This window comes from Astyanax mexicanus, chromosome 1 (genome assembly GCF_023375975.1).
Source record: "Astyanax mexicanus isolate ESR-SI-001 chromosome 1, AstMex3_surface, whole genome shotgun sequence".
NCBI classification, from domain to species: Eukaryota; Metazoa; Chordata; class Actinopteri; order Characiformes; family Acestrorhamphidae; genus Astyanax; species Astyanax mexicanus.
In genome coordinates this window covers 75,872,340-75,897,212 of record NC_064408.1, presented here as the reverse complement: position 1 = coordinate 75,897,212, position 24,873 = coordinate 75,872,340, and the positions used below count along the sequence as shown (strand labels likewise).

At 36.7% G+C, this 24,873-nt stretch overlaps 1 protein-coding gene across 1 annotated transcript in view; it reads left to right on the top strand.

The window, feature by feature from the left end:
* mboat2b (membrane bound O-acyltransferase domain containing 2b) overlaps positions 1 to 23,120 on the top strand; it is a 61,285-nt gene extending 38,165 nt beyond the window's left edge. The window contains exons 4-13 of the mRNA XM_007235243.4: positions 8,123 to 8,218; positions 10,320 to 10,375; positions 12,713 to 12,767; positions 13,453 to 13,636; positions 14,409 to 14,601; positions 18,981 to 19,084; positions 19,182 to 19,246; positions 20,575 to 20,707; positions 21,622 to 21,773; positions 21,966 to 23,120. Coding sequence (XP_007235305.1) covers positions 8,123 to 8,218; positions 10,320 to 10,375; positions 12,713 to 12,767; positions 13,453 to 13,636; positions 14,409 to 14,601; positions 18,981 to 19,084; positions 19,182 to 19,246; positions 20,575 to 20,707; positions 21,622 to 21,773; positions 21,966 to 22,110 — 1,183 coding nt within the window. The 3' untranslated portion in view covers positions 22,111 to 23,120. The remainder of the gene's footprint in view (positions 1 to 8,122; positions 8,219 to 10,319; positions 10,376 to 12,712; positions 12,768 to 13,452; positions 13,637 to 14,408; positions 14,602 to 18,980; positions 19,085 to 19,181; positions 19,247 to 20,574; positions 20,708 to 21,621; positions 21,774 to 21,965) is intronic.
* The last annotated feature ends 1,753 nt before the right edge of the window (positions 23,121 to 24,873 follow it).

Genomic DNA, 24,873 nt, shown 5'->3' with positions numbered 1-24,873 from the left:
TACTAGCATATTAGCTTGAGTTAACTGTTAACAGGACACTACAAAGCAAACCGTTTGAAGTATTTATTGTATTATAATGTGGAATTAGCTGATATTCACTGAATTCTTTTAATAAACATGCACAGATTATCATATAAATTGATGCACCTCTAGCCATTGTTTTTGACCTGTAGCCTAACATGTATCTCATAAGTACATGAATGAGTGTAAACATTAGTATTAGTATTAGTATTAGTATTTGCTGTTGATGATGCTGAATTTTTTGTGGATGGACATGGATTTTTGGTTAGATTCTAAACCTCCTTTCATTTTCTGAAATTTGGATGTATATCACAATTTAAGGCTTTATTAAAGCTCCATATAATAATTTTAAGGCTTGTACGTTAGTGCTGATGTGTGTGGAACTAGATTATTAAGAATGTTCCTAATAGCGCTTTTTCATCAACATTGAACCGGCAACGTTCTGGTTTGCAAAACAAATTTTGAACCTGTTCCCCACATTTCAACCAACAAAAGTAGGTTGTGGCACCAGGAACATTTGTTTGAAGCGTGAACCTAAGAATACTAGGTTCTTCAGTGCAAACCGTGAAATCTGTGGACATGTCTGTCTGTACAGGAGTTCCGCCGCTGTGAAACGCCCTCTGTTAATTACGTAAGATGTGACGTTTTGATGGTTCCACAAAAAAAAGATGGAAATAGCGGACTGGTTTGTTGAAAAGCACCACGACTCTTATAAGTCAGAACGGAACTGGTTTTGGAACCAGAGTGGAAAAACGCTGTATGGGTGCTTTTACAGACTTTTCAGTTTGGTCTAAGCAAAATAGGTGGTCCAGGTCATCTTGAAACTGCTTTCAGACCTGTTACAGTAAGCAGAGGCAGGCTTTGGTCAAGCATTCAAAAATAAAAGAGGAAAGAGGTAACGAAACCCAAAAACATTTTTGGTCCTACTGCTGGCTTACGCTTTTACTGTAGATTAACTCTGGTTTATCTGAGAGTAATCTGTTACGTCCATTCTACTGTGTGAATGCAGATGGAGTCAGATTTGACACCTGGAACTGCAACTCACTGAACTGACAAGATTATACAAACCAAACAGTCCCAAATAAAACTAGATTGCAGTTCCTACAGAAACTGCGAGTGTGATTGCAGTGCTGGCCGGGGTACCCAAACTTTTGACCAGTAGCTCCATTACACACAGTACTGGGGCTCTGGGGTGTCCAAACTTTTGACCCGTGGCTCCATTACACACAGTACTGGAGTTCTAGCTGCCGTCCTTTGATCTAGCTGCCATCCTCCGATGGCCCTATTCATTCCTATGGGGCCACTTCGTACGACAATCGTACGAAATCCGTACGTCGTATCTTTTCGTGATGCATATTTTCGGAAAGAGCTCAATAAGTTCTACAGGTCCTCACACGGGCGTGCAAAGTTCTGCCCATTCATTTTCAATGGGCAAAAAAGCGTACACTTACGAAGTTTTTACGAAAAACGTAAGTCCGATCGGAAAGCTGTATACAAGCCCACCATTCCCGATAAGGTCGCACGTTTTGTCTTTTGCTGATGACTGCATGTAGCAAAGTTCTTTAGTCTACTCACTAAACTGCAGTGTAAAACCAAAACCCCTTGGCCTAAATTTACACAATTTTAACAAAAATATCAGCTTCAGTTCGGGCTCTGGTCCAGACTGTCAGCTGTGAAAATGCACTTATAAAACACTGTGTAAATTCTCAAGTTTTTCTTTTAATAATTTTAGTTTGAGGATGATACAAGCCTAGACGAATAATGGATGATGACGAATGATTTTTGGCTGTTTTTTTAAGAAAACAAACAAACAAACAACAGTTTAGCATCTATTTAGAAGTCTAGGTAGCTGTGTAGTCGTGTTGCGTGTTAATCCACCACTATTAGTAATCAGCATGTAAGAAAGGTGAAGCAGCCAAGGTCACTAACGATTCACACACTTTTACTGCTGAATGGAAAATGCTGACACACACACACACACACACACACACAATGAGTTACTTTTATACAGCTTGTCTCATTATACTGTTCACTCACAACTGCATTCCTTAGGGACCTGTGCTGCATGGATCATCAGCAGTGGATGTGTGTATCAGTGTGAGGAAAAAAATAGCGGAGTTCAGTCTGTTTATCTGAAAAATCTCTCTCCCTCCTTTCCACCTCCTCTCCTGAGGCAGAGTGATTGAATATGTAGCAAGTCCACTGTTCCTGCATCACCTTTACTGGCCTGCATAGGCAAATGGAAAAGTTTCTTATATTTGAGTGGATTTAATGATGACAGTAATAGTGTTCTTAAAATAGCCACATAAAAATCTCCACAGTGTACTCAGAAAGGCAAATTGTGAAGTCATTTATCACAGTATTGACAAATATATTAATATCCTACAGCTCTAATCTGTGTTACTGTCATACAGTAAAAGTATAAAGCCTGTAATATGTTTCGCCCTATCGTCAGGAGAGCATCAGCAGACAATGTACCAATACAGATACTGTTAATTTGTTTAAAACTGCAGGTAATTCTTATCAACCAGTATTATATGCTTAAAAATTAAACATGCTAGCTCATCTGCTCTGCTGTTGTTAGCTGGTTCACCTCACCATGACAGAAGCATATAGCTTTATATCATAGCACAACCTTTTATTATAACAGGGATACATAGTTTTTATACTTTCTCTTGAGTCTTATTAGATAGTTCTGGCATCCTTTTTTCTGGTTTGGGTTTTTTTAGTACACAAGCTTACATTTCTTTTAGCACAAACAAAATGTATATTTATGGTTTCACATCAATGTTAAAAGAAAAAATGAAGTAAACATTGGTGTTTTAACATTTTGTGTGTGTGTAAATTTACCTCTAGCGAGTGCAAATGTGAAACTTTTTAAGCAAAAAAAGGGAATCGTGTGCGCACTGAACAAAATATCGCTCTGGAGCTTCATTTTTTTTTCCTCTCGGGTTTTTTTTCCTCTGAAATTCACAGTCTTCCTAGTTCGCTATGCAAATTACCTGCAGCTGCTGTTTTTGCTTGGGTGAGGCTTTTTTTGGGGGGGGCGGGGTCAGAGTCACCTCTCTCAGCGAATGCTATTGGCCGATATCTCAATGGTTTGTGATGGACCGCCTACTACCAACAGCAGGAGGAGGACGAGAAAGGAGGACAGCAGGAGAGTAAGCAAGCTAGCTATGCTAAAATCCAAACAACACACTCCCCAGTTTAGCGCCTGGAGCGACCGGCTCACCGGCACTATTTGCCTCGATTTCCTGTTTTTTAGCTCGCGAGTTTACATTTGCGCTCGCAAGACGTAAAATTACACACGCAAAATGTTAAAACACGCAGCTTCATTCGGTATTTTTGCACCCCTCCCCAACTTTTGACATTGATGTGACGCCATGTATCATAAGTACATTTGTATTTTTCAAAAGGTACAAATATTTAGCTTCTTACGAAAGGAGGTTATGGAAAGAAAATACACAACAAATGAAGCAGTTATCTGAGGCCTCAATAAGCCATCTTTACACAAGTTTTTATTTTAATAATAACAACAATTTAGCACTGCTGCTCAGCTCCAGCTGAGACAGTCTGTGAATCCCTAAACAGAACTTCACTGTGGAGCTCAGGGTGGAAACAACAGAAAATCGCTGCTTATTCAGCTCTAAAAACAGAAACGGGATTCCTTCAGCTTTCTGATGGCTGCTGCAGGAGTGTTAGCTAACTAGCTCTGCTACTCACTGATTGGACTGAAAGATGAACTGTAGAGAGAAGTATTATCTGGTTATTGGGGTTTAAACCTTTATTCTCTTTTCACCACAAAGTACCTTAATTTAGCTGAGCCTGTAGCTGGTCTGTGGCTGCTCAGATGAGCAAGTCAAGAAATTAGGAATCTTCGAGTGAGTTATCTCAGCTGTGCTCCAGCTCCAGAGCTCCATCTAGCAGTTAAATTATGAACTGCAGCTTCCTGTGACCCAGCAGTGATCCACACACAGCACTGCTTATCTCCTAAACCAAATAAGCTAATCAGAGGAATATTGACTTTGTGTATTTTGGGTAAATATCGGCCCATCAATCTTCTGTCTTTACAATTTTTTCTTCACAAAACTGCATATTTGTAGATTTTGTGTGACTGAGGTAAGCTGAATGTAACAGTTGTTGAAATGCGATAAAGACTTAATCAATATTGGTGGTGTCCTTTTGACACAGTATTTCGTTAGCTAGCTTAAAAGGTTGTACACAGTTAGCTGAGTTAGCTCTTAGCCTTGCACACATTTGCTTTACTGGCTTCCTTGCATCATGGCGGCTGTCCTTTGGGTCCCACAAGGCAAAGCCCCAAACATCCTTCAGTCGGCCTTTCTCCTTTTTCTGTTCATGGATTTTTGCCTTTGTATAAATAATACCGAATGCACAAGTATGCCAAACTTGCATATTTTAATATATTGTCATTTTTAAACATGTATCAGAAAACAAATACAGCTCTGAAAAAAAATAAGAGACCACTTAAAAAATGATCAGTTTCTATTTTTTTTTTTTACTATTTATCAGTATATATTTAAGTAAAATTTACATTGTGGTTTTATGCTATCAAACAAAGCTGAACTGCTTGAATTTTTGTGCCAGGAGTAGAATAAGGTCACCATAAAGTCTTTCACAAAGCAGTGTGAAAGACTTGTGGAGAGCATGTCAAGATACGTGAAGGCTGTGATTAATCACAAATCAGGGTAATTTCAACAAAAGATTTCTGAGTGCTAAAATATTAGCATTGTTGTTTCTAAATGAATATAAACTTTTTTTTTTTGCATTATTTAAGTTTTCTACAAATAAATGCTCTAAATTACAGTATTTGTATTTGTAATTTGGGAGAAATATTGTTAGTAGTTTATAGAGTAAAACAATAATGTTAATTTTACAGATTGTTAAATCAGAAAAACTGATTATTTTGAAGTCTTAATTCTTTTCAGAGCTGTACATTTGAAAATGTTTAAAGTTTGGAGTATGTAATACCATTTCAGGAACTGCTAGAGACATAATCTCTGTTTTTATTTTATGTCATTTTTAGCTTGTCGGCATTCGTTCAGTTATGTAATCCCATAACAGCATGGAGTATTTGGTTCTTATAGCATTAAAAACAATGTTGTGGCTTCACTGACAGAGCCGAACATTCCTCTTACCTAAACTGCTTACCTAGACCATCTAGTTATTTGTTTACAGAGGTGAAGTGCCCAGTCCTAGTTAAATAGCATCTGAGCATATATAGCTAATGTATGTTGTGAAGCTCAGAGCCTGAGCAAGCAGTTCTATCCTGGGACGTTTGCTCGGAGCACAGGTGTCTTATGGGCCAGAATCTTCTTCACACTGCGGTATCATGGCAGTGACAAAAATAGCAGGCTGCAAACCTGCAGCCCTGCGCAGCTACGTCCCACTGAGGCTGGGTGATAATGAAACACCTGTATGATAAACACACCAACTGCACTGGTATCCATATCTGTGTGGAGGAGGAGGAGGAGGAGGATGCCACTGATCTTTATTGAAAGCAATGGCCTGTCCTTATCTCCACAAACACACACACACACAGACGCACACACACAGCTGTTCATTTTCTGCAAATCCATCACCCTTTCATCACCATGGAGACCATCCATCCTTGCTAAGCTGCTCAGAATATTAATTATATTTTTGTTTTCATTACTCTGCACCACAATATTGTTCATGGTTCATGGCTATAGTGATCTATCCCAGGATGAGAGCGGCACATCCAGGTTTTTTTCCCTTGCATAATGCCACCAACCCTTTTTTGGGTGCTTTTCAGTCTGCCTTCATCACAATAGATGAAAGACCCGCTCAGTAACATGCTGTGACACATACTTCCTCAGCTTTATCAATGACAATTTAATTCACTATAGTTTTTTTTGTATATAATAACATGAATGAAGTGTTTAAACACTCTTTGACTGTGGATTATTATGACCATTAGCAAGACACAACAACCAATAACACACAGAAGCACTCGTCCATACATACCAGGTAATAAGTGGCACCCAATAGCGCATAGCATACTCTCAACCGGAAACAATCTCCACCTGGAGGACTGCATCGGGACAAAGTGCCAATCATCACAATTCATCATGCAATTCATTCAGACTATTCATTTTTTCCTGGTAATGTAGTGTATCTTATTTACCTGCTTACCATGTGTTTGGACTGTGGGAGGAAACCGGAGTAGGAAACCCACTCAGACACAATTAGAACATGAAAACTCAACCCAGATTTGGACTTAACCCCAGGCCCCAGCACCCTGTCATGAAGACATGATGCTCACATGGGTTGCCAGATTGAGGACATTGAATCTAGGTGAAGGTGTGCAAGATGAGTTCAAGAACGTTTGGAGCGTCAGTGGATAATCACATCACATTCGTTGTTAAATTGAGACGATTTAGAGCCAAACTGTTCTTTTCTGTTGTATATTTCTTTTTAGTTACACTGGTTTTTGCTGAGGTAGTAAACAGATATGACTTTTCTATGATATGACAGTTCACATTAGCATGCTGTAGCATAACGACATTAGCCAGGATAAGTCTGGATCATTTCAAGTACTTGCTGTCTTCATAATCTAGCTGCATGCAGGCCAGCGAGTATAAATAGGAAAATATTGAATATTTAAATGATTTTAAATGCATATTCCTATGAAAAATGTACTTAAGTTTAGCTAACCCTAGATGAAGCTCATTTCTTACCTGTTCAGGAGAAAATGAGCTATCTCTGCTTTTGTCTTTTAGTCCTGGAATTGCCAATAAATGCTCTCATTGTCTCTGGTCAACATTTTGTAAACATAGTGACTGGCTAGGTGTCACAGTGTAGTGTTTTTGTCCTCTTCAGGTGATCTGTGAAGCCGCAGATCACAGGTCTTTTGCTCTTTGCAGAATTTAAGAACAACATAAACTGTGAATTGACCTATGCCTGCTCCCATAGATTCTCCCAGAATTGCATTCTTTCTGCACATCTCTGAAAGAGATTGTTAATGAGCCGATTAGTTGAATCAGGTGTGTTGGGGGAGGGAAAATACATCAGTTTGTAGGAAAAGGTGGCTTCAGGATCAGGGATGGGAAAAACTGATGTAGCATCTTATGGAATATTCAGTGTGTATTGCTAAGCTGTTAGCATTTGCAGCTGTAGAAAAGAAAGCATTTGTAGAGAGAGATACTTAGATATTTTTTTGTTGTTAATTTTGATATGTTAATTATGTGTGCTATATTTTAGTGTAATCGCTTTTAAAATGGTACAAAAATAATCTATATTGTGATAATATTGCAATATTCTATCATGTATAGTATTTTGTATCCGTAAGGTTTTTTTTGCATGCAATAAACATTCTGGTGTAATTTGTCGGAAGTTTTCATTAGTTTCATGTTACATTAAATAAAAAAAAGTTACTGTTGTTTACAAAATAGACAGTTTCTACCAAATGATTGAATCTTTAAATGTTGTTTATTCTTAAAATAAAATGCTTCTCATATACGTTGTCCCATGTCATCAAGAATATTGTTTTTATAAAATAATTTCAGGTCCTTATCAGGTCCATATCACTCACCCCTAATATTGGTGTTTAACTTTTTGTAAGACTCCCAAGAAAAGCAGCAGTACATGCTAAAAATGTACACTGAAGAAAACATTTAGTATGTCAGTTGCAGCTGCTGAATGTGTGTTTTCAGGGACACTTCATATGGGAACAGACAATAATTAATAGTGTTTAATAGGACTTTTAATTATATCTGCAGTTCCTTATAAAAAAAAACAGTCATAATTCTGTAAAATTACCAATTACATTTAATAACCTACGTTTATCAGGTTTTACTGAAGCTGTGCTAATTGCACACTCCATAAAAGGAGTGCTGTTTCGCTTGTGCTGTAATAAGCTGCTTTTTGCAGGCTGTGTAGAGATAGCTCGGTGCTGATGAGTTCATGATTTATCACGGTAATAGTCACATTTGACCACTGTAGATCGTTAATTCTGTGGTGCTCTCTTCATGGTGGGTTTAGTATTTTTTTTGAGCAGGGAAGTTCTTATACCGTGTTTAAATATTAACATCTAAAGGTATATATTGTAACTGTGTTTCAGATACTGTTTGGTGGTTGCTCTGGCATACCTTGGTTTCTGCCAGATCACGCGAGTGTACGTCTTCGACTACGGCATGTACTCAGCTGATTTCACAGGGTAAGAATGTGTGTAAAATAGTTTTACTTGTGTTATGAATGAGGGCAGCTTGTTTGTCCTTCAGTTTCTGTGAGTTGTAGGGGAGAGTGGGAATATTTTATCTGTAAAAGCAGCCTTTACGTCTCCACAGCAAGGTCAGTTATATCAAACTGCTTTATGGTCCAGTTTCTTTGATGTTCTGTAAAACACAGTTAATTCAATACAGTTCTGTGAGGTTTTGAGCTAGACTAGCTTTCCAACTTAAATACATTCTAAAAGTCGCAAAATGTCCTTTTAATTTAAAAATTAAAGAGAAACAAAATAAAAGGAAATGTGACATACAGCTCTGGAAAAAATAAGAGACCACTTTAGTTTCTGAATCAGTTTCTCTGATTTTGCTATTTATAGGTATATGTTTGGATAAAATGACCATTGTTGTTTTAATCTATAAACTACGAACAACATTTCTGCCAAATACAAAATAATAATATTGTCATTTATAGCATTTAAAAGATGTGGAGCTTTTATCCCTCAAATAATGCAAAGAAAACAAGTTCATATTTATAAAGTTTTAAAAGTTCAGAAATCAATATTTAATGGATAACTTTTTTAATGGATACGTTTTTTAATTACAATTTTCATGCATCTTGGTATGTTCTCCTCCATCAGTCTTACACACTGCTTTTGGATAACTGTATACCACTCCTGGTGCAAAATTTTAAGCAGTTCAGCTTCATTTAATGGCTTGTGATCAGTTTGATAAAATCAAATAAACTCATCATTTTTAAGTGGTTCCTTATTTTTCCAGAGCTGTATCTGAATACCCTAGCAGGTTATGGGTGAGGGGGCATATCTTTTAGACTATGTCCAGAACATGGACACCATTTTGAAAGCCACAATATTTTGTTTCTGAAATAAAAGTGTTTATTGTAAATTTAATTCACTTTGTACATTAAACAATTAGTAAAAATGACTTTCTTTTAGGCTACATTCACAATACAAAACTTTTTATCCCCAAATCACCAACATTTTGGTGTGTTTGGACTAAATTTAAACCCTTGGTTGCCTTGAATTTACAAACACCAAAGCTATAGCAGTATGGCCAAAGTCAGTTCACTGAAGAAGTGACCTTCTTCTCCTTCTTTAATTTAATTTTATCACTGTAAAAAATGTATGCACACATCTCCACAACAAGGGGCTTTGGCATACTTTACTGTATATAAAAGCTACAAAAAATCTACAAAATCCATTACAAATCACAGTAAATATAGAACCAAATAAATAAACAAGCAAACAAACTAAATCCTGGAGGGAAATTGCTTGTTTATGAATTCTACCTCGCCATGCTGCCTCCCAGTTTACATGCACGCAGTGACTGAGGAAAGGACTGTTTGTTCATTTCAATAGCTGCTATTTGTTTGCAGCAGAGCATTTGAGCTTTTATTCATCTGTAGTAGGAATAAAAATCTAGAAAACAAAAAAAGAGTCCTGCACTATTCTGCTCAGTTCTCATTGGTAATCCACACACATCTTTGTTCCTATTGTTCTTAAATGCAAATGCTACTCAACTTCATTACATAGACTCTGCTCACATTTTTGTTGACAACATTTGCTGAGTCACATGTCATGTGATTGCAGGGTTACATAAAAAATGTAGTTGTTGAACTATTAGCAACTCCATAAAGTACTATGTTTATAACATATAGATCATATTTACATGATATGTAATATGATATGTAAAGATTTTAAAAATTGTGTACACACAGGACTTTCAAACAATGAACTATTCTTAATGTATTTAGGGAGGATTACTTAACTAATTCCCATGTGGAGTTTGTACTGTTCTCTCACTGTTATCAACTTACATACTTTATCAATACAGTTACTTTTATTGTACAAATATCTAGAGGGTGAATTAGGATAATTGTTTGTCAAACTGAAGCTGCAAACTGATGCCAGAATTAGCTGGTGCTGCTGTTGGAACACTTGAAGGTGACAAAATGTACAGTCTGATTGAATCTGCTAAACACATTTTACCTATATTCTGTCGTGCTCTACACGCTGTACACATTCCACTAACCTCATTTTCTCTGTGCTGCTCTGCTTCCTGTTCTTCTGATAGGCCCATGATGGTTATCACACAGAAGATCACCAGTATAGCCTTTGAGATCCATGACGGTGAGTGTGCACGCTGATTTGTTTTATCTAATGATCTAGTTAATTGCCCATTTTCTTTCCTTGAATGTTTATATTGCTGTTAATATTTTAGTAATTTCTGCTACACACCAAAATTGAACAATATTGCATAAAATAAAGTGCAAACATCTGGAAATACTTCTCACATTTTGTGAATCACTACATGTACATTTTACATGTAAAATGATTCTAAAATTCTAATAATATATATATATATATATATATATATATATATATATATATATATATATATATATATATATATATATATATATATATATATATGGAGTATGCTACTGATCATTGAATATCTTATATTTAAAAACAAATAAAAAAAAAACATCTAAAAATACCCCCCCTCCACCCATTCATTAACTTCATTCACATGCATTTCCACACAGCTAAAAGAGGGGGCTGCTCTGTATGCAGAATGCAGGTGTTCATAGAGCGTATGCTGTTATAAAAGCTCAGTGAAGCTAATTAAAGCGCTGGGAGATGGATGATGGAGAAAGGCTGAAATTAAAGCAGCAGAGTGGCCTTCTGTCCTCTCCTCTCCTTACCTTCTTATTCACTTTAGGAATGAGAAATTACCCCAGTCCCACTGGTCCCACGATGCACAATTATTAGGAATCCACAAAAAAAAAATATTTTACCTCAGATTTTCTCCAAATGTCTCTTAGCACTTAGTTGTTTAATATGAAACATGTTAATATATTAATAACAATAACGATAATAATAATAATAATAATATTCTGCTGAGCCATGGACCTGTAGTGTTCTGAATATCATTTTTAACCAAAAATGTGTTTGAATGTTTGATTATTTGATGTTATTTACAGAATGTAGGTGTGCTGAGTTAGTGCTGGAGATCCTTTTAAAGCTCTATTTAAAAGTGTTATTTTTTGCTTCTATGGGTATATTCTAACCATTTCAACAATCCCAATTATTTTGTAAAATGTTTAACATTTTATGTAACTCGTTCTGATAAGATTTCTGGAACACAATGTTAAAATACAAGTTGTACATTGTGATTTTCAGCTTAAAGTATCAATGACTGTGTTGCCTCTGAGAAAAGAAACATAAATGAGCTGCTTAGATAATTGCGTTCATAAAATGTGATGGTTATGAGTTACTGTATAATCTGTTTATTGGTTGGAATCACTGGTCACATCAGTGGTCTGATACCAATTAACGTTCATCTCCTGATACCAATATTGATCATTTGTCATCAGTAGTTTAAGTTACTATTTACTATGTATAGTAAATATATTTTTTACCATTTTTCTGATTACTAACTGTTAACCAATAACATAATAACACTGGCCCAGTATATGTGGATTTACATATATATATGTCCATATACTGGTACTTCTCCTTTACAATTATTAAAAAAAAAACAATAAAAATTAAATGCATTGTTTTCCCAATAAAATAAGCAAGCAGTATTTGTTTATTTGGAAAAGTGAGGAGTGCCTTTAAAAAAAGACTCATACTGAAGTGCCTAAATGTGAGTGACTGTAAGTGGTCACTCTGTGTCTCCGGTCACTGCAGACTCTCACCCTGTGCTGGGCAATAAATGTAATGTGTGCTGATTAGGAGCCTAATCTCATTATCATCATAATGATGGCAATAAAACAGCAAGAAATATATTTCGGGATACTTCCTCCAGGTCAACTCCCTTCTTCCTTCAGTAAGACAGTGCGTGTGCTGAAGCAGGGGGAGGTCTTCTGGATGCAGGGATGCAAGAAGTAATTTACGGTTAACTGCTATCCTGCTCTAATTACCTTCATTCATCAGCCCCAGCAGTGAGAGTTTAAAGGATTCTGTCTTTCCTCCTGACCAGACAGTTCAGAGTGCAGCTTTAGAGAGAGGACGGTAGCCTCATTTCTGAGGGGAGACTTTCTTTACCCTCAGTGTCTGGGCTTATAAAGTTTCCTTTGTCTTTGAACCCAAGCCTTTGTGCCTTCACCTTTTATTTCTAAATCCCACCAACACCAGCTGCTCTTTCTTTCTCCTCTCATGTGTTTTGTGGCATTGTTTCCCACTGATAAAGTGTGGCATCATTACTGTGTCTGTTTTGTCAGTACAGTGGGGCAGCTGGAATTGCCCTGCTTGGGCACACATTCAGTTAAGCATAGCTGTGACACATTACTGTCATCAGACTGTTTATTGTTTTGGGGGTTAACAAAGCTTTATTCAATAAAGAAGTGCTCTGTTGGACAATTTCCAGCAGGCAGGATAGCTTTTAATTATTGATAGCTAAGCTATTTGTACAATATACATTTAATATACATGTTTTTCCTTTCTCTGTATTGACAGGAATGGCCCGGAAGGAAGACCAGCTCACTCAGAGTCAAAAGCTGTTGGCCATAAGGTGTGTCAGATAAGTTGAATGAAGGACAGAGCAATTTAAACACATTCTAGTTTCCCAAAAGTACAGTATGTTGAGATTATCTAAACTGACAAATAAGAGTTTTAAAATAGGAATGACTTTTGTAAAAAGATGCTTTTTACAAACTACGGGTCTGTGGTTGATATTGTTATGGATATATTTGTTCCCTAACCCCATTAAAGTTGATCAGCAAGGACATGTTCTGTGTCTAAAGTTTGCTTCTGTATTTTTACAATAATTGTAATTATTCAAGATAGTATAACACTTTAGTAGTTACAGAGGGGAAATCAAAGTGTTTCAGCAGCTACAAAGATGTTACAATAATAGAAAAAAATAAAATAAGAATAGAATATGATTAATGTAAAATAAACATATAACATGCCCAGTGCATATGATGGTACGTGAATGGAAGAAACAATTATATAGGTGCAGATTTATAGAGATTAAGGGAGGATTGTGCATCGCCATTTAACATTGTGCATGCCTAGATAATCACACACAGTTGCCACTGTTTAGTTGTTAAGATGTCTTAACAACAAACTTAGTTGATTAGTGTTTGGACTGTCATTTATACATGTAGACCGAAGTGCAGAGTGAATTACACATTTTTTTAATATAGGGAGTGTTTGTACAGTTACTGATATGCTTTTCTGGCTTTTGTATTCAGGCGGATGCCCAGTCTCCTGGAGTATTTCAGCTATAACTGTAACTTCATGGGCATCCTAGCTGGACCCACCTGTTCCTACAAAGACTACATCGCCTTCATCGAGGGCAAGCCTTTTCGCCATCGAGAGCTGGAGAACAATGGAAAACTGCAAGGAAAAACCCGGTTAAATGACCCTTCGCCTAATGTATGTTTCAGAGTCTTGAGCTTTAGCTAAATTTACGCACAGCATTTAGCAGCAGTCACATAGCGGTAAAGTTACTGACTTGGAACGAATATCATTGTATCTTCATTGAATATTCAAGAGGTTGTGCTCTGGTGCAGCAAAGTCTTTCAGCTTTTAATGAGGGTTTAAGTACTCTGGCGCTGTGTGTGCAAGACCACTATTAACAAGAACTCTCAGTGAAAAAAAGCCTATTTACTTATCAGCCTAATTACCCAAGGTTATGTTCTTCAGTGAAAGCTCTGATTTCCTACTCTTCCTCGTCCTTGGAGAACCTGTTGTTGATGTAAATACGATAGCTTTTTGGAAATATCCCAAATGTGCAGCATAATTTAAGAGTGTCACAGTGCAGATCCTTTCAAAAGGACGGTCTCTTTGAAAGCTAAGAACGTGAAGTTCAGCTATAGTGAGAGTACTCAGAATGGTGCCGTCTGTCCATACATAGTAATGAAAAAAACGGCTTTATTGCATTTATTAATGCTTTTTGACAAGACAGTAATTACAGTCATAATTTAATTTATTTATAGAAAGTATTTGTTGATTATATTAAACACTGTCTCCCTAATCTGTTACCAACATTATCAAATATTAACAGAGTTTAATATTTTATCATCTTGAAGTTTGTCAGTATTGCTAATACATGAGTATAAACAGTTTTTGTCAGTAATGTTTTTCTGTATAATATTGTTTGGTGCCTTGAAAAGGCTAATGCTTGTCTGTCTTGTGTCATTGTCAGATGGAGGTAGTTCGCAAGCTGGGCACCTGCTTCCTGTCTCTGCTGGTCTTTCTTTCTGTCTGCAAAGTATTTCCTGTTGAGCGCAACACTGATGATGACTTCATTGCCACCACACCCATCTACGCCAAGGTGGTCTACCTGTATCTGTCCATGCTGACCACACGGCCTAAATACTACTTTGTTTGGACTCTGGGTGCGTTTCTCTTTTCTCTCTTTCCCTTTTTCACTTTCTCTGTCTGTCCCCTGTGGCATTTCCCTGTTTGTTCTGGGGCTTAACACATTTCCTTTTCCCATGAATGCAGTGTTTTCCTGATTTCCACCTTTAGCTCTCACTGTCTTTTCCATCTTAAATCTTCAAAAGAAATTATAATAAAAACATTTCACATACCATATTATTAGGCTCACTATTAATGAACGTTTATTTTCTGGTCTATTTTTATACAAAAGGCACACCAGATTTTAGGATGCAATATGTGACCATAGTCACATATAATGTTTTCCTTATAATATATAATATATGCTCATCTCTGAACTGCAAAAGAGCTAGACCCAGCAGCTGATGCTAATACTGCTCCAGCAGTGCTAGGCAAAGTTAGCAGCAGGCTACAGGCAGATAATTCTCACCTCTGAACGACGAAAGAGCTAGCACTTAGCGTGGTTAGCAGCTAATGCTAATGCTGCTTCAGTCTGGAGTCTTGGTGCTGGAGAACTAAAAGTGCGCCTTATATTGCGAAAAATACAGTATTTTAATTACGATTAAGTTTCAACACATGCCATTTACTGCAGTCTTAAAAATAAAAGTGGTTCTTTAAATTATGCGAAAGAAGAAGCACTTCAGTGTGGACTGTTTAGAACCTTTAGATTGGTAAAGAATATTTACAAAAATGGTTCTTGGGATCATTACAAGGGTCTTTACAATCGATCTCCTCTATTATAAACATGGTTTATTAAAGAAATAAAGTGGTTTGTTTCTGGCATTGCACAAATAATGATTTAAGGCTCCTATAAGGAAATATTTATGGTATATAAGCTGTGAAAATAGTCCCAATCTATTTTAAATGTTTTTGTGATGTCATACAAATTATGCTATTTATTTGTTCAGAAGATTAGGTTACAGCAGGGTAGCCCCATTTATTCACACAGAAGTTATAAGGAGTGTTTTAGTCCTGATTTGTTTTGTAATGAGGATTATTGTAGAATCAGGGTTTTTATGAAAGTCATGGAATTTGAAAATATCAGTATCCAGGCCTGGATACGTTTTGGAAAAATAAAAACGGACAAAGATTTTGAAAAGTCAGGGACATTTGGTCTACAAATCTTTGTGTTTCAGTTTATTGGAGCTCTCAGGATCTGACACACAGTTTATTATTTAAAAAAGTTGTGTCAACATTTTGTCTGATTAATTTTAGACCTACTGTAATCAATTTTAATGATGTTTTAAAAATCGCATGGTCATTAAAATTTGCCTCAAAGGCATGGAAAAGTCATGACAAAATCATGGAAATGTATTAGTTAAAATGTGTATGAACCCTGTAGAATAGTCTCTATTCTGATCATTTACACATAGCACTCTCAACAGAAATAATTTACTTAATTCTAAGGATAATATAGTTGTTGGTAAATGTTCATGTGAAAATGTAGAAAACCCTTACAGGTCATGCAGATCTTTTTTTTTTTTTTTTTTATCATTCCTTTCTCATAGTTTTATATTCTTCACTGACAAGTTAAGCTGAACCTGAGCTAAAAATTCATGATGGCAACCCCCAACACTCCCCAACGCTGTTGTCCTGTTATTTAGTTGTTTACTGCCCTCGTCAGGCCAAATTGGGAATTGCATGTGAGAAATGAAATCATCTGCTTTCTTGCAATAAATACATGATATTCTGAGATCATCAATACTGTGTGGGGGCTCCTGAGTGACACAGCTACTTTAGCCCTTATCCTTTAGTCCTTATGTCTTAGTCCTTATGTCCTTATGTCATCAGGACATTGGTGATGTCATCATCATCTGCATCTGAGAGTCTCAGAGAACACAGTTGGCCTCTTTCCCTCTTTCTATCTATCTCTCCTCCCCCCTCTTTCTTTTTCTTTCTCTCACTCTCTCTCCTCCCCTTTCTCTCATCCTATCTCTCTGTCTGGGTGGGTAAATTGAGTTTATCTCCTCTCCTACAGTCACTGTGATGCTAATAGGGCTGGACCCGAATATTCGGGTATTCGGATATTCGTTCGTTGAGTAGGTATTCGGTTTTTAATTTTGGTATTCGGATATTCGTTTTTTTTTCTACTTTCCAGAGCTCCACCTCACTCTAACCACTTCTGTTCTCGCGGGTCCCGTCAGAATATCTTGCGCGCGGGACAGAACTGAACTGTTATTGGCTGGAGCAGGAGTTTAATCCAGACGACAGTGTTGGGAGTAACGGCGTTAAAATAAACGGCGTTACTAACGCCGTTACTTTTTTCAGTAACGAGTAATCTAACTAATTACTATGACTGTAACTATAACGCCGTTACCATTTTCGACACTCCGTTACTGCACGTTACTTTAGCAGCTGAATGAACTTTTTTTTAACTTTGCGCATACAGACAAAGAGCCCTATCATACACCCCACGCAAGGCGTGTAGCGTGGCGCGTTGCCACCCGTCAACAGTCTATTTTTAGGCCTTGCACGCGTCCTTAAAATAGCGTTGGACTTTGGAATATATTAACACCGATGGGCGTGGTGGTCTGGAAATGATGTGTGTTGAGGTAAATTTCTGGCGTGTTTCTATCTTGGCGGCGGAAAAAAGCTTAGCGCGATTGCTCACCCTGCGCTCCAAAATACTCCATCCCATCACATCTTTACCACATAAAAATAAACCACACCCAGAGCCTTCAGCAATCAACTATGAAAAAATATATATACTTAAAAATCTGCACTGTAACTATAAATTATTATTAGTTATATTTATTTCTGTCAGTTATAAGGATTTATATTTATGTTTAGTACACAGACTAAATAACTGTAACTAGGCATTCTGCTGTTTAAAAATTTCAACAGATGCTTATTCTCACTCAAATGCTAGAGTTTTGAAATGGAAAATTAAAAGAGAAAATAACTTTGACTGAACATAAATTTATTTTAGTTAACTTTGCTATTATTTAACTGAATTTCACTTTTATATCTGAAAAACAAAGCACATTGTCAATCTGGCGCGTGGTGCTGCCCGTCAATTACATAAAACTTAAAACATTTGAAATACACAGAAATATAAAGCTATATGTTAGCATTCGTTTCTTATCACCAGGGCAAATTTATTAAAATATCAAATATATTAATTCATGAATTAAAATCTCGTCCAGCGCTCTGAAATGTCAGGCATGCAAAGTGGTGCTTGGCGCAGCGGCGCGCATTGCGCGCAGAATAACCTCTGTCTTCTAAAAAAAAGTTTTTATAAATAAGATCTGACAAGTATACTAAAATTAATGTTATTAAACTTACTAAAGCCAACAAATGTACTGTTAATTAAAATCAGGCAAAATGCGCTGCGCCTCTCTCTCTCTCTCTCTCTTTCGCAGCGCGGAGCTGAATTCAGCGCGAGGCTATAAATAATTTACAACTCAGTTCAGTTAAATAAAAATAAGTAAGGACCTGTAAGTTAATCAAATATTGTCAAATATAAAGGATAGGTTGAGGTTTTGATGAGCTGTTTTCATGATTTGAAACTGAAACTAACCGAAACTTTTATTATTCTGCGCAAAAAGCCTGTGATTGTTTTAAATGAGTTTTTTAATGGATTTAAATGAGTTTTTTTTAACGGATTGTTGTTTTTGTCCATTCTTTTGTTTTGTTTATATATACATTTATTTCTTTGAGAGTGGTTTGGTTTGTTTAATTTTTATCCCCAGACGCGTATTTGTTTTTTCCGTTTTTTTTTCAGTATTACATGTCTTAGTAATTTTCTTTGGTCCTGTGGAGTTTTTCGTTTCTTATTTTTTTTTATTCGTTAGACTATATTTTTGTCAACATTTTGGGTTTATTTTTGTTTGTTATTTTTCTAAGAAACCGTGCAGCAGCAGGCTCCTAGCCTGCTTACGCAGCGGATAAGCCGCAGTGTGCGGCAGCAGAAATTCCGGGATGAAAACACAAAGAAATCTGGGCTAAAAACACAGAAAAAATATGGGGTGAAAAACAAAAATCCGGGATAAAAACACCAAAAATCCGGGGTGAATATGTCTTAAGGGGGCCGTGATTTTCTTTTTTTTTTTTTTACCTCTTTTTTTACCTCTTTTTTTAAAAACGAATATTCGAATATTCGCTTCGAATCAGTGCCGAATATCCGGAGCTCAAAAAACGCTATTCGGGCCAGCCCTAGATGCTAATCAGTTCAGGATTAAAGAAATGCTTTGAAAAACACACACTGGCCTCCCCCCCACACTGGTTGCATTGTTGGCATCCTGACCAAATGCATGAGTTGAAAGTGTCAAAAATTGGGTTACATTTTTTTCTTTAAAAAAAATGCTGCTAAAAGAGAATGACCTCACTTGCTGTGTCTAATCTGGGACTTGTCTGTCCTTGCTGTCTCTCTGTACAGCTGATGCCATCAACAACGCAGCTGGCTTTGGCTTTAACGGCTATGACAGTGATGGAAAGCCACAGTGGGACCTCATCTCCAACCTGAGAATAATGAACATAGAGGTCAGTCCTGCTATTACACTATCATCAGCATCCTTTCATTCACGTTGGAATCAAATACATAAATCTAAACATTCTTTTCTTATTTTTCCTATTTCAGTTAGCCACCAGTTTTAAAGTGTTCCTTGATAACTGGAATATACAGACTGCACACTGGCTGAAAAGGTAAGAGTTATCATAGATTTTAGATATGTAGTTTACTGTTCAGATTATTAACTGTTCAACTATTCAGGACATGGTAGATATTGTATACAGAAGTAATAGTAGTGAGTTGTAGTGATCTGTGAGACTCTCTGCCATCTAGTGGTGTCAATGGGTATTACTATTGCAGCACAGTTCTGTTTTGTAATGAAAAACAATACTGTTCCAAAGAATTATCTCACAACTTAACCAGATACCAAACCTTATTAGGTAGTAGGGTGGAGATGCTCTGCTATTGCACAGTTCTTACTGTGGGTTTACAACCTCAAAGAGCAGGACTGGCAATTTCACCTAACTTGTGCAGAAGGTATTCACCCAGCTAAGTGTTAAGCTTTTGATAATTTACTTCTAAACTGAAGCTACTGGACTAACACACACTATATACTAACACATGTATTGGGATAAATGCTGAATCATTTATTCTTTTGAAGACAGATTTATATATTTATTATTTTTATATGGACAAAAGTATTTGGACATCTGCTTAGTCATTGTTTCAATCAAGGGTATTTTTGCTGTTTTTGTTGGAGTGGGGAGACTTTCTACTAGATTTAAAGCATTGCTCTGAGGACATGTTTGTTCAGTCCAACTCATGCCAATAATATTGGATGGAGCTCCATCATTCCAGAGAACACCGTTCCACTGCTCCACAGCTCAATACTGGGGTGCTTCATATCATGTAACCCTTGTCTGACATTAAGCTTGGTGCTATAAATTTAAGTTAAGTTTTTTGTACGTCTTCTCTCAAAGAATACTGTATGTAAACTTTGCAGAACAATTTCAGCTGAAGGCATAGTGATTGTATGTGGAGTAAACTATAACAGAACAAGTGGCTAGTTGCCACACTCACTAAAATGTATAGTGTTGTTTGCAGCTTGCAGAAAAGCCTTTCAACCTAAATAAATAAGTATGTCTAGTAAAAGGGCTGCCAAAACACAACTTCTGTTTTTCCCACAAAATAGAAAAGCAAACATCAGCACATTACAGTTGAATCTGTGGTGACTTCTGTATTTTTTGTATTTTAGTCTGGCTAGCTCTCATTGTAAGTTGGTATGCTGGGTGAAGATATCGGTCTAGATGCTGTGAAAAGGTGAAAGATTAGGTGACTTCCTAAAGTAAAATCAGAAAATTATCCTTTACTTGCCTGAAGAAGAGTTATTTTGTTATTTTGCTGTAACCACTGGTCATTTTATATAGTAAATAAAATGAAGAATAGTGCTACTTTTTGTGTTTTGTGTATTTTTTTCATCCATACTGATTATACTGATCATATTCTGTGTGTTTGTGTGCAGGGTATGTTATGAACGTTGCCCTTACAACCCCACAGCAGCCACATTCCTGCTGTCTGCAATGTGGCATGGAGCTTATCCAGGCTACTACCTCACATTTCTCACAGGCATCGTGGTCACACTGGCTGCCAGAGCGGTGAGGATTCTGTCCCTGCACTGATCTTTAGGGTTGTGTGTGGCGTCTAGGATGTAAAGTACACAGTCAGAGTTTTGCACTAAGAGAAACTAAACAGGAGGATTTCTTACATTCAGTCAGTCAGTCAGTTTTGCAGTAATGAAATAACTAATTAGTGTAACCACTTCTTCTGTAAAGAAAAGTAACGTTGGAGTGGTGGAGTCCACTGCTTTTCCTCCACATACGTAGACAGGATTAGTCTTTTGGAGGTGATTGAAGAGACAGCAGAGGAAAGAGACTGAAGGCCTCCACTCTAGTGATCACTTACAGCTGCCACACGGTTAAGATTTAACTAAGATGGAGAGAAGGCTCAGTAGAGGGTAATGAACCGCTGCCTGTCTAGGTTTAAAAAGCAGCCAGCCAGACAAGAGCCCAAAGCTTAGCCTCACAACTACGACTGATTCAGTGCTGATGGCTTTTATAAGAGCACTCTGTTACAGTGTTTTTATTCGCTTGTAAAGTTTTCTTTTCTGTTAGAGGAAACATTTTTCCATTTTCTTTTCTTTCATTTGCATCAACTTTTTCCTTTGATTCTGTCTTTTTGTTTCTTTTTTGTTTGTTAGTCTTTTTCCGTTTCTCTATTTTTATTTGCATTCTTTGTATTATTTATTTTGTATTTTCTTGTCTCTGTTTTTTTAAATATTTGCCATGCTCAACTTTTTTACTGCTTTCCTTTTTTCTGTTTGTCTGTCTTTTGTTTTCCCCTTTTTTCCATTCTTTCATTGGTTCTTAATTCCTTCCTTACTTCTTTTCATCCTTTTGTTTTTTATCTGTTTTTTTGTTGCTTTTTTCTTTGTACTGTTTTCTTTTTAAACAAATCTTTATCTTTATCTGATTTTCTTAATATCATATTCATCTTTGTCTCCTTTCTTTAGGTGAGGCACAATGTAAGGCCATACTTCTTGGGATCACCCACACACAAGTTTGTGTATGATGTCATCACGTGGGCCAGCACACAGATAGCTATTTGTTACACTGTGGTGCCCTTTGTGTTGTTGTCTGTGGGTCCGTCCCTCAAATTCTACAGGTGAGGCATGAACCAAAACTCTGTAAACAGGCACTGTTACTTAACTTGTTACTGCTTCACTTTGTAAAATTCCAAATGTACGTATATCTTTAGGATAGTGATCTAGGAAAATATTGTTTATATACAAATACTTAACTTTTGGGACAAAAAATTACATTCTCTTTCTCTTTCTCACACATTCCTCCTTCCCAGGTCATGGTACTTTTGTCTGCATATAGGCTGTGTGCTGCTGGCTATAGCTCTGCCGGTAAAGCCCCGTCACCTGCGACTAAAGGAGCAGCAGAGCATTTCCTCCAGCTCAGACTCCACAGACAGCCAGAAACACAAAGCCACATGAGCCCAGCCCCTGCACCCCCACTGCAGCACTGAACACACTCAGAACGGCCAGCGCTCCTACTCTGCAGCCACCCACGCGGAGAGTCAGACGAATGAAACTCAAAAACAAACATCCAAACATTCAGCCTCTGCCTGCACTCGTCCAGTGGGGCGTCACACTAATCTCGGCTCTAAATGGCGACACCAGGACTTGGCGAGGGATTGGTGGGTTTGAATCTGACTGATGGCAGTGTTAAGAAGGATGGCCACTGAAGTTTTAATGTATAGAATTATGCAAAACCTGCCTTTACATTCCTCATTGCCATCGCAGGCATTGTTGTTATGATATGCAGGTTTTGTTTTGGGATGTATATATTATTATCTTGAAGGAGACAGTGCCACCACTACCAGAGGGAAGCTGATGATGGTAATTCTAACCACTTCCAGTGTTGTGTCCATGTTTCAGTGTTATAAAAAGCAAGTTATTTGAAAGTGGGGAAAAAGAACATCCGATGACAGACAACCAATGTTGCCGCCATGCCAATACGTCAGTTTGCAGTTAGTCATTACCTCCCAGTTCATCTTTTATGATCTTCAGTTGGGTTTAAAAAGAGCCTTCTCTTCTTTTCAAAGGTGTTGTAGAAGTTGAATTGGATATTTGAATCCATGGCAGTGCCATCATAACAAGGTTCTTTAGTCCATGAGACATGTCATCTTTAGTATAGTATGTGGTAACATCTCTTCTGCATGAGGTTGGCGTATCTTCAGATTTGCCCCATGGCATAAACACTGCAGACTCATACCTGCCGTTTCAACCTGAAGCATTACCAGGTATTTTCAGCACATTCCATTCTGAAGTCCAGCGTTCCTTTCCAGTTATAGAAAGACACTTTCTTAAGATGAGGATATTTCAGAGTTAGCCTGAACTAAGAAAGACTTTTCTTAGAAACATTTGCCCCCCCACTCAAAGTCCAACTCCAGAGTTCATGTTTTTGTAAATGATGTGATTAAAAAGAGAACCTTTTGCAACTATACCTGGTGTGGTGTGTGTGTGTGTGTGTGTCTGTGTGTGTGTGTGCACACTCTTGAAAAGTTATTTGATGTTTTTCAGCAGTTCTGCAGTGTAATCAAGGGTTATGTGTGTTTGGGTGTGTGAGGGGATTGATGCAATAGAAATAAGAAGTGACTTGGGTTTATTTTTTTATGTTTTCGTGTTCAGTTTATTAGAGCATCTAACATCTAAAGAAAATACAATATTTGAAAGCCAATATTATATTTTTTAATGCGTCAATCATAGAGTGAAATATCAGCTGCAAGATTAAAAAACAAAAAAAAAAACAAAAATGCTAATGTGTATGAACTACATTCTTAGGTATTAAATTATTAATTATCTTTATTTATAAACTTAATTTACCCTCCAAACAATTCAAAGCAAAACAAGGAATTGTTGATACTGTGATAATATACTATATGTTATCATAGCAGTTAACATATTATATGTACAGCTCTGGAAAAAATAAGAGACCACTTCAGTTTCTGAATCAGTGTCTCTGATTTTGCTATTTATAGGTTTATGTTTAAATAAAATGAACATTGCTGTTTTATTCTATAAACTACAAACATAATTTCTCCCAAATTCTAAATAAAAATATTGTCATTTAGAACATTTATTTGTAGAAAATGAAAAATGGCTGAAATAACAAAAAAGATGCACCAGTCTTACATACTGCATTTGAGAAACTTTATGCCACTCCTGGTGCAAAAAATTCAGCTTGGTTTGATGACTTATGATCATCCATATTCCTCTTGATTATATTCCAGAGGTTTTCAATTTGGTAAAATCAAAGAAACTCATTATTTTTAAGCGGTCTCTTATTTTTTCCAGAGCTGTATGAGTATATATACAAATCACACACACACACACACACACAGTATGTCTTTTATCTGGTGTTTATACCTAAATATGACTGTCAGTATTCACTTAAAACACACTAATCTCTGTTCTGTTCATCGTACAGTACAATACACTGTATTCCTGCTGCTGAGTCATAGTCCAGCAGCTACTGACTCTAATCCTCTATGTGTTAGGGGTAGTCACTTGTCTTGAGATGTTTTTTAAGAGGGGTTACCTAATAATCATCTTTAAATCTGCCCATAATACTTATCAGAGCAGTACTGTTACAGTGAAACACCTGCCCTTTACTCCCAACCATAAACCCTGCACTTTGTGCCTTCAGGAAACACAGTGCAGGTGCACAAATTCCACTTGCTGACAAGCATTAACATAAAACATTAACATGGTGCTTCTAATACATTTTGAAAGAATCAGACCAACAAGTGTGTAAAATGGAGTGACATTAGTAGTTAAGTGTGCCTGACTGGAATTATTTTCATATAATACTTCACTTAATAGCTTCAGTTTATGAAGTTTATTTCCATAATTTTTAGTTACTTTTTTGGATCTATGAAAATGACTTAAATAAAAGTCCCTTTTATTAAATAAAATACTACATACAGTAACTTAAATCATTGTGGAACTTTGTAAATGGCCCATATCTTCCATGGACCTTGTTTTTTCCGCTCTGGGTTGTGTGGGCTCTAAGACCCTGTTAAAATTATTTTTTGTTTACAACTTACCACTTCCGACCACTCTTATATTGTAGTGTATTGGATTGATATGTTCATTTATATAGATTATGTGGCTTATGTTTTGCAACTTCAACAATGTTTATACACTACATTTAAATTGGGAAGATGTAAGATAAAATAATTTCCACATTATATT